This window comes from Vicugna pacos, chromosome 1 (assembly GCF_048564905.1).
Source record: "Vicugna pacos chromosome 1, VicPac4, whole genome shotgun sequence".
Taxonomy (NCBI): Eukaryota; Metazoa; Chordata; class Mammalia; order Artiodactyla; family Camelidae; genus Vicugna; species Vicugna pacos.
The window spans coordinates 20,014,478-20,030,414 of NC_132987.1; the positions used below are offsets into that span (position 1 = coordinate 20,014,478).

Below are 15,937 nucleotides of genomic sequence, written 5' to 3' on the forward strand. Positions count from 1 at the left end.
TCAGCTGCAGCCCTGCCAAGATCTTGGCTGGCAAGACAGAGAGTCCTGGTGGCTGGAAGGCCCTCAGATGGGGGATTTAGGTCACCAAATCCCTCGTTCCTTTGACAGTGCTGATGCGAACCTGTGGCTAAAACAAGCCTCACTTGGTAAAGCTGAGTACAGCCCCTGAGTAGCCAGCCTTTCCTTCAAAATAAAGGCAAATTATAATCAGCCACCTCCCCCAGGATGCCCGCCTGGCCTGTGCCAGCAGCTTGGGAGCCACAGCCCTGGGTTTCCAAGGCTCATCTGACATTTATCTCACAGGCATCCCTGGCCTTGCCACTCACTTTTGTCTTGTGTGTTGAAGCCCAATTTGATGGGGTCCAGCCAGAGTCCTTCCACTGCCAGGATTAAATGTGACTTTTGTTCTGCCAAGTGCCAGCTGGTGGAAAGGACCCTCAGCCTTATTGCCAAGCCACTTGCTGCCCGGGTAGAGGCTGAGGCCCCGAGGAGGATGGCAAGGCCACTCCGCCAGATGGTGGTTGAGGCCAGCCAGGACCCAGGGCTGCCAGCTGCTCAGCCACTTCCCACTGAACTGTGAGGCAGGGTCGGGGAGAGGAGGCCCTGGAGTGGAACTGAATTCTAAAGGCTTCTTGACCCCAATTCATGGTCCAGCCCCCAACACTGCACCCCCTACAGCCACCCCCTGGCCATCACTACCCTCATCTTGCCTGTCTGTCCCTGGACCCTCTGTCCCTGGGGAGAGTGAATTATTCTGCTAGGTGAGGAAGGAGGTGAGGGGAAGGGTGCTGATGGACTGAGCGAGAAGAGAGGGGGAAGTGATGGTCACAGTGGTGGTGGCTGAGCCGGCGTCACTGGGGTCCTGGAAGGGGCATTTTGGGGCAATGCTGAGGTCCGTGGTGTGGCCCAGGGAGTGGTAGCCAGGTGGAGGAGCGGGGCCCTGAGGATGAGGTGGTCCAGAACTAGGAGGCTGAGTGATGAGAGGTTGTGCCAGTGGAGGAGTCCATCATCAGGGGTGGGGGGCATGGGTGGAAAGGGGACCAGGGAGGTCAGACCAGAGCCCTGACAAATGAGGGGCCAGAGGTCAGCAGATGACAGCAGCAAGGATCAGGAGAGGACCGAGCGCGGTGGTGTGAGCCACGGAGGAGCTGGGGCTTCTCCCAGCAGACGGAGGCTGCAGAGCTTTGTATGTGGCAGAGGAAGCAAGGAGTCCTGAGACGCAAACATCCCCCAGGGAAGGCTGAAGGGCAGTGGTGTCCTGGGAGAGAACGCTGGGCTCAATCAGGGCAGGAGGTGGAGGGAGCTTTCAGAGAAGTCGGGGTGCCATTTTCGTGTGGAGCGGCAGTTCCAGAGGGCACAATGGGAGACCCGAGAGGGGGAAGCTGAGGGCTGGGGTCAGAGGTAAGGAGGTGCAGACCATTGTCAGGGGGCTGGCACTTTAGAGAAACCACAGCCACTGGAAGGAGGCTCTTCCAAGCATCGCAATTGACTGGACCTTGACATCACTTATTTTCCCTTCCTTCGCACCTGTCTTCCATTAACTCTCCTCCTTTCCTGGAAGCTTGTGCCATTGTGTTTCTAAGATTCCTTCTTCATTTTGCTGGAGTACCTCCTTAAGTAGCTTTCAGGCTGGGTGGGTAGAGGTTCTTCTTTAAGAGCCACTGAACACATCTGAAAATGTTGCTGCTGTCTGCTCTGCAGCAGTGTAGCTCCCCTTTGCCTCAGAGCACCGCGGAGTCATTTGGTGAGAACATTTTGCTGGCCTCACTTTCCCGCTGAGTACTGGGGCAGGGAGCTGGTGGGCGGGCTGGCCCTTAGGGCATGTCACCCAGATGGAAGTGTCTTCCAGTCTCCACGGCCCACCACGGCCACCTCTGCGGTGGAGAAGGGCTCACGCTCCATTGGGCTTCTCTGTTGGACATCAGCACCGACCAGGAGCCTCCCCAAGGCTGCCCACCTCCTTCAGAGAGCCGGCCAGGGCATCGGCCGGGACAAGTGCCCCAGACGTTGGGCTTACACACCTTTAAGGGATCACCCTGATCACTCCGTGCACACTCCGCCCTTTGTTGCTGGAGCTTGGGGCTTCTCTGGGGGCTTCTTTGGTGAGAACCATGTTCACCCCTGGTGTCCAGGGCTGCTGGCTCTCTGCTTGGTTTCTCCACCATCCTATCCACCTGTTTTCTGTCTTCTTGAAATATACCCTACTGTCTTCAGCGACTGACTCTCCAGCACTGCTGTCAGTTCCTTCATACACACACGTCACACGTGCACGTGTCATTTCAGGGAGACGCTGGGTGGAAGGGGCACACACGTGTGGGTCCAGGCTGCCCCCTTGAGCACAGCCACACACCGTTCAGGGCAGGTTGTGCATAACGGAGGGCTGTTTTGCTGCGCATCTCTCCTCCACGCATGTGAAGTGACTGGACTGCCCTCTATCCCGGGGAAAGCGAGGGCCCCCCGGGCTGTGGGGACCCCCTGTGCCCGTCATGCTTGTCGGCAGAGGGTTCATCTGAAGATGCTGCCTTTGTCCCAGCTATAGTCGCAACCCTTTTTGCTGGGGAAACGGTAAAACTTACTAAGAGAAAACTCTAGATTCTGAGTACTATCTAGATGTAAGCTGAGGTCTCTGTTGGCCTCGAAGGCTAGGTGGTACAAAGATGCCATATTTTAGAAATGAGCAGGTAATGACACATTTGTCCATTTGTATAGTGCTAAGGAGATTGACACCTGACAGGTGCAGACCCAGAAGGTGGAGGAGCCAAGTCACTGGGGAGGAGATGACACTTGATTTGTGTCCTGAGAGAGGAGGCAGGCTTCTGACAGCAGTACAGGGAAGGGTGTTGTAGCTGAAGGAATAGCATGAGGGGAGGCCCAGAGGCATGCAGGCAGTTCTCTGAGTCTTTGGACACCAAGACCGTAGTCTGCAGAAAGTGAGTCGCACAGTGTCTGTCATGGAGAGAGTGTGTGCCTTTGCCCCTATGTTCGTCTTCTCCTTTCTCTTCCAGAAAACAGACAGTTCCCAGGTCTACTTAAGTTCTGATTTCAGGGTTGTCACTCAAAGCTTCCCCCATCTGCCGACCATTGTCAAAAACTGTTGCTAAAGAACTTCACTTCTTGACCTTAAAAACATTGTTCTTTTTTTCAAAATATAAATGTAGGGAAGGGGTTCAGGTAGTGACTAACATGTCTTGGCATCTCCCCACTGTCAGCAGAGGAGACCTCAAGGGGCCCAGAGAAGCAGCTTAAGCCACCAATCTCTGTGCCAAGATGTCCGCTGTTTCCATCACAGACATGACCGTCATAACCAGATAAACTAACTCCCCCATTTTATTGACAGCAAAACAGAGGCCCTGGGAAGTTCTGTGGCTTACTCAGGGTCAGGCAGGAGGTGAGTGGTGGAGAATTATGGAATATTCAGCTTACCGGAGAACTATGGAAATGATTGCCTTATGATATTTTTAGCACAGAACCAGACATCCAGCCCTGGCCCCAATAAATCTTTATCAAGAGCAAAGCATTGTTGTCAATTAAAATGATGTACTGGGGCATCTTTAGAACCACAATAAGTAAATTGGTACTATTTTTAAAGGTACGTCTCAGGCTGATAGCCTGAAATAAGATATAGTATAGAGAGAACGCCTTTGAGGCAAGGAGCATGTTGTATCATACTGTCGTCACAAGGCATGGGTGGAGGTGTCACTACCCCGATTTTACAGATGAGAAAAATTTGGCTCCAGGAAGGCGAGCCAGCTGGCCCCCTGGTGGTGGGAGCAGGAGCTGGGATTCCAAGCCAGCCCTTTCTCCCCTCTTTGCCCACTGGGGCAGGTGGGAAGATGCCTGAATTGTGTCATATTCACACCCACCCACCAGGAAGCCAGGGCACTCCTAACTCAGTCAGTGACTTTTCTTTTTAATGTAAACTTGTTTTTGAAGTATAACATATATACTGAAAATGTACAGGTCTCAGGTGCTTAAGCCTGATGATGTTTACAAACTGAACACAGTGGTATTGCCAGAACTCAACTCAAGGAGCGGAACCATACCTGCCCCCCAATCACTGCTCCCCCCGTGTCACCACTGCCCTAACTTCATCATCCTGTTTTGAAGTCTATACAGATGAAGTTACACAAAATGTTCTTTTACCTGAAATGATGTTCAAGTGATTCATCCATGGTTTTTTTGCATGTAATTGTGATTCCTTCCTCCTTATGGCTGATCAGTGTTCTACTATATGAAGAGACACAGTTTATGTACACGTTTCACCATTGGTGGACTGTGGAATTCTTGTTTCCAGTTTGGTGCCTCTCTCAGCATCCATGTACGTGCAGCTTGGTGAGTGTGTGTACGCCAGGAGGAGGCTGTGAGCCATAAACTCAGCCTTGCTGGATGCTCCTTGTTTTCCCAAGTGGTTGTGCCAGTTCACTCGCCCACCGGAAGCCATATGAGAGTTCCAGTTGCTCCACAGCCTCATCAGCACCTGCTACTGTCTTATTTTCATTGGAGCCATTCTTATTGGCATACAGCAGAGTCACATTATAGTGTTAATTTTGCACTTCTCTGATGACTCTTGAAGTTGAGCACTTTTTCATGTATTTATGGGCTACTTGGATATTCATGATTCCTTTTTAAAAGTCTGTCTTTGTTGGGGAAATATTTCTAAGAATGGCTCCCGTACTGAAAGATGCTGTGTTTCTCCTCCCGCCTGGGTGATCATTTACAAGCTTTGATGTTTGGTAGTTCTGAGAAGGCTTCCACAGTCAAGGAGAGAAAGAAAGGAGTTGGGGGTTGGCCCAGGCCACGCTGGGCATCCTCAGAGCTCTGGAAGGGCTTTCTCTGTGCACTCTGGGGTTAGTTACTTTGAAGTCATCAGTTAACATTCCCTCAGAAATGAGGCTAGATGGTTTATATTTCACATTTAGAGCTAAAGATGTGCTCTGAACTCCAACCCCTCCTTCTCTCTTCCTTTGGAGTTTGGGCTCTGGATCGATTTCGGTAACTGCAGAGGAATGAAGGTAAACAGAGCTCTTTCCTTCTCTTCAGCTCCTAACTGGGCAAGGAACACACAGGGAATCAGGTTTGCAGACCAGGCTTAGCATTTTGGACCTACTATGTGCCTAGAGCTCTAAAGTGATCGAGAAACTTTTAAGCTTTGGCAATGACTATCAAATGATAACAGCTCGAAATTTTCCTGATGCAAAATGCAGGCCTGTTTTCCTTCAATCAGAGAAGGAACTGCTGACCTCCCAGGAGAGCCCACGTTTAACAGCCCTGCCCAAGCTCATCCTCACAAAAGGTGACCAAACAAATGCCTGGATGGGGAGGAGATGGCTGGAAGTGCTGTATGTTGAATCCCTACTGTGTGCTGGTCACCGTGCCCAGTGCTTTACACTTTCTAACTCATCCGGCCTTCACCACAAATCTCTTGTCAATTAAGACCTGCCCTGTTCTTAGGGCGGGTGCAGGAGTGTGGGGAGCCAAGACAGAAACGTTGCCAGGTAAGAGCAATTTATTTCAATAGCTTAAAACAGCTATAGAAGACCCGCCCCCCCCCCCAAAGCAGCAAGTCATCTCATTCATTTAATAGACCGTTTCTGGGCCATCCCCCTGGGACAGCCTCCTGGGGGCTGGGGGGTGGATCCTAAGACAGTTGAGTCAGGCTCATGTCTTTTAAGAAGTTCACGCTTTGTAACCATTCATTGTTAAATGAATGAAATAGAAAATCCTTGCCACATCTGTTTGAGAGGAGGAGGACAGCACCAGGGCCAGGGTGGGCCCAGGGCACACATACCCAGAGGGGTTCAGCCAACACACCCAGAGTGGGGACCAGCATTTCCCGAGCTCCCGCTGTGCACCTGTCATTTTCTTTAATCTTCTCTGGAAATCTGCAGATCGTTGCTCCATTTTACAGATGAAGAAATAAGCACTCAGTACCTTTCACAAAGGCACAAACTTACAGCTGGCAGAGCTGGAGCTCAAAATAAGGGACTCCAGATTCCTAGAGATCCTCAGGAAGGGGATGTGCTGGAGGAACTGGGTCTGATGGCCCTGAGAATGGGAATGTGGCAGGCGGGGTCCACGTTGGAATAGGTGAGTGTGAGAGCAGAAAAGATATTTGGTGGCAGGGTAGCTCGTTTAGGTTGGTGCAGACCTCACACAGGAGAAGTGCGCACCGGTGAGCTGGAAAGTGATCAGAGCCAGAGAAAGAACCTGTGGACTGTGCGAGCCTGGGAGACAGGTGACCCTCTCCTTCCCTTCTCACCTTAAAACAACCGTTCATAATTGCATGGAGTTTGAGGGATGCAGCATGCATCTCCAAATACTGGCTTTTGCACTGTGTGATTCTGGACTAGCCTCTTCACCTCTGAGCCTCAGCTTCCTCTTCTCTAAAGTAGGCACGAGCCCCTCTAAATGAGATAAACCTAACATAGAAAGGGGGACAGAACAGTTGCTCAATAAATGTGGTTAAGCTATAAGAGTTTCCAGCTGCCTGGATCCAACACCCAGCTTTGCCATTTACCAGCTGTGTGTCCTTGGGCATGTGACTTACCCTCTCTGTGCTTCTGTTTCCTATTCCTTAAATTGGGGGTAATAATAATAGTTCCTAGTACAAGAGGTTATAGTGATATGAGTTCGATACCTACATTCACGTGAGTTGGTACAAATCAAGAGCTTAGCACAGCACCTAGCCACGTAATACACCTTCAGGAAACAATAGCTACAATTATATTTCATCTTTCATGTTGCATGGTAGACAAGTAGAAATTGCTTATTAAGTAAAGGACTTTTCAGGTTTTTTCCTCCCCAGCATCCAGCGGCACAGGCAGCAAGCATGGTGCCATAGGAGCTAAAAGGAGATCGTGGAAACTTGCAGTGGGAAGATCAGCTTCCAGCAAGATGTCGAAGATGGGAGGATTCGGGTCGGAAGAGGGGGAAAGGGGTTCACAGAGGCATAATTCAGGGGGTAGTGCAAAGCTTGAATCAGAACTACATGGAGGACAGGGAGCAGGAGAACTGGGCACAGGGGTGTTGCCAGGGAAGAGATAGAGACACCTGGAGCGGGGTCAAGTGTTGGCCAAGACCATGTGACTCAGGGTGAGTGATCTGCCTTCTAGGCCTGAAAAGGGATACCCAGGCCTCCCTGGCCAGCCATGAGAGTTTGTATGAGGATCAAAAAGGGATACGGAGGCAGAAGTGTGCCACCACGCAGCCTCGCCTCAAGTGAAGGAGGGCTGGACACACTCTTGTGCACAGCTTCCAAAGCATCAGCCAAGTCCAGCTCTGATCTTCATCGCTCTCCTTATTAACTCTGCAGCTCTAGTAAATGAAAATTCCTATAAAAAGCACTGGTTTTTTTTGGCGAGGGAGCTTTTTAAAATGGCATATTCTTTTTTTTTTATCGAAGTTTAATTGATTTACAATGTTGTGTTGGTTTCTGGTGTACAGCATAGTGATTCAGTTATATATATGTATATATATTCTTTTTCATATTCTTTTTCATTATAGTTATTACAAGCTATTGAATACAGTTCCCTGTGCTATACAGTAGGACCTAGTTTTTTATCTATTCTGTGTATAGTAGTTTGTACCTGCCAATCCCAAACACCTAATTTATCCCTCCCCCCACTTTCCCCTTTGGTAACCATAAGTTTGTTTTCTATGTCTGTGAGTTTATTTCTGTCTTGTAAATAAGTTCATTTGTGTCATTTTTTTAGATTCCACATGTAAGTGATACCATAGGATATTTGTCTTTCTCTGTCTGACTTACTTCACTTAGAATGACGATCTCCAGGTCCAATCATGTTGTTGCAAATGGCATTATTTCATTCCTTTTATGGCTGAGTAGTATTCCATTGTACATATGTACCATATCTTCTTTATCCAGTTATCTGTCAATGGACATTTAGGTTGTTTCCATGTCTTGACTATTGTAAATAGTGCTGCTATGAACACTGAGATACATGCATTATTTTTTTTAGTATATATGCATTTTTTTATTGAAGTATAGTCAGTTTACAATGTTGTATCAATTTCTGGTGTACAGCATAATGTTTTAGTCATACATGAACACAGATATATTAATTTTCACATTCTTTTTCAACATAAGGTACTACAAGATATTGAATATAGTTCCATTCTATGCAGTATAAACTTGTTGTTTATCTATTTTATATATATTAGTATCTGCAGATTGCATGTATCTTTCCGAACTAGAGTTTCCTCCAGATATATGCCCAGGAGTGGGATTGTTGGATCATATGGTAACTCTATTTTTAGTTTTTAAAGGAATCTCCATACTGTTTTCCATAATAGCTGCACCAAACTACATTCCCACCAGTAGTGTAGGAGGGTCCCCTTTTCTCCACACCCTCTCCAGCATTTATCATATAAAATGCACTCTTGACCACCTTCCCATCTCTTCTATCCCGTTGTGATATTATTCCTGTCACAACTCTTGTGTTAGCATTTACCATTTACAGTTTTATTGTATCATTGCATATTATTGGGTGCTTTTAAAATATCACTTGTTCTATTGACAAAAAAAGTGTTAAGATGCAGCTCCAGGCCTCCACCATGTTCATGCCTACTTGGGGAAATTAGGGCTGTGCAAGCCTCCAAGACAGCATGTGACCACCAGCATCTTCACTCCTGATCCAGCTGACTGATACATTCCTCTCCCTCCAGGCCTCCCAGCCTGTCCTGTTTTATGCCTCTGTACTTTTTCCTGTTTTCTCTGCCTAGAATGCCCTCCCCAACCTCACATCACATAAAACTCCTATTCACCCTTCAAAATCCCATTCAGGTATCCTCTCTTTGAAGCTTTCAAACAACACTTCCGTACAGGAACTGCCCGGTGTCTGTCCCTGTGCATTTAGGAATTATTGTGTATATTACACTCTATTACAATTATTCACATGTTTAGACTCAGACCAGGACCCTTCCTCCACTTCCAGAGCTGCCTTTGGCCTTGGGTTAGTTATCTCTGTATCACTGGGGCCTGGAAGAGAATAAAAGCTTCATAAGTATGTCTGCAATAAAGCTAGCTAAAACTCATTCCTAAGTCCAGAGGTTCCTTGGCTTATGGATTTTAACTCATGATGTTTTCTAGAACTGGGTATTAGAAGAAATGCATTTCTCTGACCATCAAAAGAGGACACAGGAGAAGTTTGAGGGTCCAAAGTCATTTTAAACAGCCCCCCTAAACCTCACCTGCTTCTAAGAAGCACCCCCTGCAGATCCATCCTAGGTCAGCCTCTCATTTTTATCACAATCTGCAGTGAGAAGTATTTTTTTACATTGAGACACACACATCAGAGTGTGAAACATCTACCTCAGAGACAGAGCTGACATGGAACCCCTTGATACAGGCATTGCTTTCCATTTTCTCTTTCTTTTCTATTTTTTCAAAATTGCTGATCACCACCCAATGAATTGATTCCATGATTCTTCAGTCTAATCGTTTGCATTCCAGTTTGAAGAACACTGCTAGAAGCCTTCAGCTCATATAACCAGACAAGACTTCTCAGAGTGGGAGCCCGGGGCCCTGAAGGGCAGCTCAGAGGGCAGGCGGGCCAGGGGTGTGCAGGCAGCATGTGGGGGTGAGAGGCATGAGGAAGCAGGGGCAAGACTAATCCACGCCCTCTCATTGCAGCCGAGCCCCTGCCGTTGATGGACCTGTGCCGGAGATCCATCCGCCTGGCCCTGGGCCGCCAGCGCCTAGGGGACATCGGCTCCCTGCCCCTGCCTCAGTCTCTCAAAAACTATCTGCAGTACCAGTGAGCCGGGGCGGAGGGGCAGCGGGGACACCCACGGCCCCCGGCCTGTCATCTCACCGTCACCCAGGACATCTTCCCAACTTTGAAAACGAAATGTCTGTTGCCAACAGTATTTTCTGCCTTGGAAGCCGCCCTCCCAAGTCAGATACCTCCTTGGAAGCCAGGAAGAGCCCAGAGCCTACAGAGATCCTACACGCCCAGCAGGACACAGCAGCCACTGGTATATTGATCCAAGAGCCTGTTTCCTTATTCAAGAGAATGAATAAAACATTTGGGCAGGAGACTTTCTGTTGTGTGCCCTGGTGCAGACGGGGCCAGGGGAAAATTGGCCAGCTCCGGGAGCAAATTGCCTCTGAATAATGAATGGTGAAAGCAGCTTGACGCCGGTGCCCCTCTGCGCCCCCACCCCTCGCCAGGGCAGCAGGATTGTCGTGACACTTTAGGACTTTGTACCCCTTTGAACGACTGTTACCCAGGGATGCCCAACTGCAGAATCGGCAAGTGGACAAAGCAGTGTGGAGACACCTCCCAGCTTACCTCTCTGAACGTTGTTTACTTCCTCCTCTCGCGTGCGTGCCCTCCTTCCCCACCGTGGACCCCCAGTCTCTGGATGCCCCAAGCACCTCTATTCAGGGAAGCTGAGTCTGACTAATTCACCCCAGGGACAGAGTGTATCCTTTATTATTGTTGTTGTTTTAAGTTGGATTTTAAAATGATGTGGTGAGGGCAGTACTTAGTCCAAAGGTGCTAATGGGGGAACTGGGGGCATTGTGACGCCCACAGGGATGATGTCCTGGGGCTGGGGAGGTTTCCTGGGGTGCTGAGGGTCTCCAGGCAACCGTCCGTTCAGGATACAGCCTGGCTGCCACAAAGCTTTATTTGAGCGAATTATTTTTTCACTTTAGGAGACTTGTATGAGTCTGTTTCTGTTTCACGTGTGTGTGTGTGTGTGATGTGCTGTTTATTTATCAGTTTGGGGCCGTGGGGGCAGCCTTGTAACTGGACGGGTGGATGTCCTTCACCTGCCGGAGGGAGCCTGTCCTCCCACAGGGACGATGCTGCCCCCACTGCGGCCGCCGCCACCACCACGGCACCTCTCGTGTTTCCAACGCTTTCTGCCCAGACTGATTTTTAACTGGAAATTGTCACAGCAGTGGGATACCAGAGCCCCAGATGGCACTGCTTCCCGCCACTTTAATGTGAATTTGACTGATGAATGAGGAGCGTTTCTAATAAAGTCTGTCGTTCAGTCCTCGACTGTTTATGCACCGCTCTTTGGGCGGGGTGGGGGGGGGCTGGGAGGCTGTCTTCCATCAGCCTGGCCACTCTGTCCTCAGAAGTCATGATTGTGCATCTCTCTCCAGGCCCTTCCCATCTGTTCTGTCTTGTGGTCCCACCTGAGCCCAGGCTCTAATTATCTTACAAAGTCCTGACCCTGAAGAGAGAATGGGCGTGGGGCCTGAAGCCACACAAAGCTAGCCACGATGGTAGAAAACAGGCCAAATTCCTGGTGCCAGAGTCATGATGTCCATAGGGTGGCTCTGTAGGGGGCAGAGGGTCAATAGGGTAAACCCTAAGGAACAACAGTTTCAAAGTGACCCAAACGTGGGGCTGGATGTGGCTTTGGAGGCGCACGTCATCACCAAGGGGCCAAAAATTAAAATCCCTGATGTGTAATGTTTGCTACTTTCCATGGTGTAAATACTCCCACCACGGCCAGTTTCAAGCTCCACTGTGATGCCACCAAATACAGAGCTGGGAAGAGATGATCAGTGACCAACCATTTGAGAGCATTTCCACCACATAGAAACAATAAATGTAAATTACCCATGAGGCAAAGTCGATAGAAATATAATTAAAAAGTGCTGAGTTTGAGGTATTTATTACCTTTGTTTCTAATATGACTTATTTAATTACAAGTTGATATGGCTTAATTTTAATGACGGTTGTCATAAAATTTCTGAAATTTTAACCGTCAGCTGTAGCAAGCCAGTTGAGCCAGTTCCAGGATGCCCCCAGGCTGCTGGGATTGGAATTACCCGAGTGCAGGTCTGATCTTCTTTGGGCACTCCTCCAGGTATGAGTACTTTTCGACTGGCCTAAGATTAAAGTGATCTCTTTCCAGAAGTGGCCCTTGCAGAGTGGTGAGGAGAAGCTGGTTTGGAGGAGATGGGAGGGAGGAAAGCACACCTGGATGCAGCCCTCACAGCAGTGACCCAGAGTCTGACGCAGGCACAATCAGGAGTTCACGCGTCTGGCCACTCCTGAACACCCACCGTGCACAGAACGTTTCCAGACACTACTCAAAATAGAAATGCAAGATCTTAAAGAAAATGCAAAGTAAATCCAGGGGTATAGAAAAAGGTTTATCATGACCAAAGTCCCTTTGTTTCATGAATATGAAGTTGATTTAAAAATCACAGAGTGATGCAGTTCATCATATTGACCAAGTAAAAGAGAAAAAAGCATTATCTCAGATGTAGAAAAAGCATTTGCAAAAACTCAACACTTGTTTATAATTTTAAAGACTTTCAGAAAACTAGGAAGAAGGGAACATTCTTAATCTAGTAAAGGAAATCTACAAAACACCTACAGTTAATATCATGTTTAATGATAAGTTATTAAATGCTTTCCTCTTAGCTGAAGAGCAAGAAAGAGTGTCCACTCTCACCACTTCTATGCAACATTATATTGGAAATCTAGGCAGTTCAAAAATGCAAGAACAAGAAATGACAAGTTATTAAAAATTGGAAAAGAAGTAAAACTAACATTATTTACAGATGACATTGTATACATAGAAACGAATCTATAGAAAACTATGAGAATAAAAGAATTTAGAAAGGTCACTGGATGCAAGGTATATTTGTCAACTTGTGTGTCTACATATTAGAACAATTAGAAAATGAAATTTTAAGAAATGCCCTTTATAGTAACAAAAAATAGGAAAATCTAATGAAAGTAAGGCCAGGCCCTCTACACTGAAAACTACAAAATATTGTCAAGAGACATTGAAGAAAATCTAAATAAATGGAGAGATATATCATGACCATTGAAAGATTCAATACTGTTAAGATGTCACTTTTCCTTCAAAATGATCTATAAAGTCAATGCAATAACAATGAAAATTTCCTGAGTTGTGTTGTGGAAATTAACAAGTTGATTCCAAATTCATTGGGAATTGCAAAGGACCTAAAATAGCTGTAAATAGTCAAAAAAAAAAAAAGAAAGAAAAAGAAAAACAAAGTAGGAGGACTTATGTGACCAGATGCTGAGACTTTCTGTAAAGATCTAATAATTAAGATAGTTTGATTTGTATAAGGATAACAGATAAACCAATAAATAGAAAATAGTCTAGAAACAGACCATACTTACATGGTCAGTGAATTGTGCTAACTGAAATTCAGTGGGGGAAAAGATGGTCTTTTCAATAATTGGTGTGGGGTCAGTTGGATACCCACGTGGAAAAAACATGATTTGTCACCCTTTACCTCACATCCCAGACAAAACTTCAGTTGAAAGTGACTATAGACTTAAACACAAAATGTGAAACAACAACAAAAGAGCTTCTAGAAGAAAACATAGGAAAAAAATCTTCACGTCCGTGGGGTAAGCAAGGCTTCTTAAACAGTATACAATGGAAGTAGCCATTAAAGGAAAAGCTAAATATATTGAAGTTCATTAAAATTAATACCTCTTCTTCATCAAAGACTCACATTAAGAAAGTGAAAAGACCAGGGCGCAATCTGGAAGAAGATGATTGTCATACACATAACTGACCAGGGATAGCTTTATTCTTCCTAGCAGGCCCAAGCTGGAAACAACCCAAAAGTCCTTCAACTGGAGAAGAGAAAAATACTTTGTGGGGGTATTCATGCAATGGAATACTACACAGTAATTTTTTTTTAAAGAGGAATGGATGACTGCTACACAGAGCCCGGATGAACCTCATGACAATGTTGATGCAAGCAGCTAGACATAAAAGAATACCTAATTCCATTTGGGTGGGTTCAGGAACAGGCAAAAGCGGGCTCTGACTGTAGAAGTCAGAAGACTGTTACTTTGGAGGGCGCGGTGGGTGTGTTACTGATCTTGGGAGCACACGTGAGGGAGCTTGCTCAGGTCCTAGAAAAGTTCTACATTTTTATCTAGGGGGTAGTTCCATCAATACATAAGTATGTAAAACTTCATCAACATATATAGTCAGGATTCATGTACTTTTTTTTCTGTGTAGCATACCTAAATTTAAAAAAAAAATAAGGGAAGAAGCAGGATCCCTAATATTTTTGTTTTCACAGTTATTTCCTTCCCACTAGAAATACTTTGGATTCAATGCAGTATTTCCCTTGGCAGCAACTAGCATGGTTACTACATCTGAGAGGAGAGGTGTTTCCACTGAGGGGGAAAAGAAATGAAAAAGAAAAAGGAAAACAAGGCGGGTGCTGAGAGATGTGAAGGTTTTGAAGAACAAACAATCCCACTGTCTCGCGAAAACAGCTCCAGAGAGCCGATGTCTTAGAAGCACTCACTGGAGTACATCTGCTTGGTGATGTCCCTGTCAAGTGGCTACATAAAGCAAGTGTGGATGCCCTTAGGAGCCTGACTGCTCACAGGGGATGGGTTCTAGAATTTCACGTTTCCATCTAAAAACGCACATTCCTTTCCCAGATAATGGTCGTGTTACACAACAGCTCCTGGGATTTTCACATAGAGCCTAAGAGGATATCACCACCCACTAGCTACAGAAAAAGCAACTTTTTTTTTTTCCTGGTAAACAGAGAAGATAAGCCTTTTCGTCTTCTTTTTCTTAAGAAAAATCTCTTGGCAGGTTTATCAATGTGTGGGCAGTTCCACATTCCTTCCCAACCCCTCCAAGATTTTCAGATGAAGTTGCCAGGACTGGCTCTGAATTCCTAGAAATGTGAAACAGAGACTGAAAATAATCCTCTTCTTGCAGAAATACAAACAAATATTCCCCGATGAAATAGCATGACGTCAGGCCTGGAGGCACAGGGAGTGGGTGTGTATATAAATGAGTCAATAATCGTGGAGACTGACTTGCCATTTCTCAACAAGCTTCAAAAACGAAAATAAAATTCCCTCATTTGATCTCCAGGTCAGTATTAATTTCCTATCATCAATGTCTTTTTCACAGGCTGGAGTCTATGCTTGGAGAGGAATAGTTTGTTATTTCATTTTTTGATCACTAATGAACATATTTGCTTTTTTTTATGTGCTCTTTTTAAAAAAATTCTGGGTTCTTTCATTCAGCATAATTATTTCAAGAAGCACCCATATTTTTATGTGCTGCCATAGTTCATTCCTTTTTACTGCTGAATAGTATTCCAGTGGGTGTTCACACCAAAATTTGCTTATCCGTTCACCATTGATGGACATTTGTGTTGCTTCTAGACTGGGGTTATTACAAATAAAGTTGCTATGAATATTCATGTGTGGGCATATGTTTTCTTTTCTCTTAGGAAAACACCTAGGAGTAGAATGCTGGATCACATGGTAGGTGTATATTTAACTTTTTTAAAAAACTGCCGCATTGTTTTCGAAGTTGTGTCGTTTTACATTCCCAGTGTGTGAGAGTTCTAATTCCCTCATATCCTACCAACATTTGATATGATCAGCCTTTTTATAAGTTAAAGTGTGACATGGTATTTCATCGGGGTTTTAATTTCCCGGTCCTTAATGACTAATGGCGTCAAGCATCTCTTCATATGCTTATTTACCATCCATGTATCTTCTCTGCTGAAATACCTGTTAAACCTTTTGCCTGTTTTTAATTGGCTTTTTGTTTTTTATTCTTAAAATTTGAGAGTTTTTTTTTTCCGTATTCTGGGTGTGAGACCCTTTATCAGATGTATGCTGTATTTTCTCCCAGTGTGTAGCTTATCTTTCCATTCTCTTAGCAGAGTCTTTTAAGAGCAGACATTTTTAACTTCAGTGAAGCCCAAATCATTAACTTGTTGTTTTGTAAGCTGTGCTTTACCCAAGGTCTCAAAGATGTTCTCCTATGTTTTCTTCTAGAAATTTTATAGTTTTAGGCTTTATAGTTAGGTTTTTGAGCCACTGCGAGTTAATTTTTGTGTATTCTGTAAGACACTGGTCAAAGTCATGCTACTGAGTAGAGATATCCAGATGTTCCAGCACCTTTTATT

General features: G+C 45.8%; 1 protein-coding gene across 1 annotated transcript in view; it reads left to right on the forward strand.

The window, feature by feature from the left end:
• Positions 1-10,990, forward strand: part of SPSB4 (splA/ryanodine receptor domain and SOCS box containing 4) — a 72,816-nt gene extending 61,826 nt beyond the window's left edge. The window contains exon 3 of the mRNA XM_006202837.4: positions 9,650-10,990. Within this exon, the coding sequence (XP_006202899.2) occupies positions 9,650-9,777 (128 nt within the window). The 3' untranslated portion in view covers positions 9,778-10,990. The remainder of the gene's footprint in view (positions 1-9,649) is intronic.
• The last annotated feature ends 4,947 nt before the right edge of the window (positions 10,991-15,937 follow it).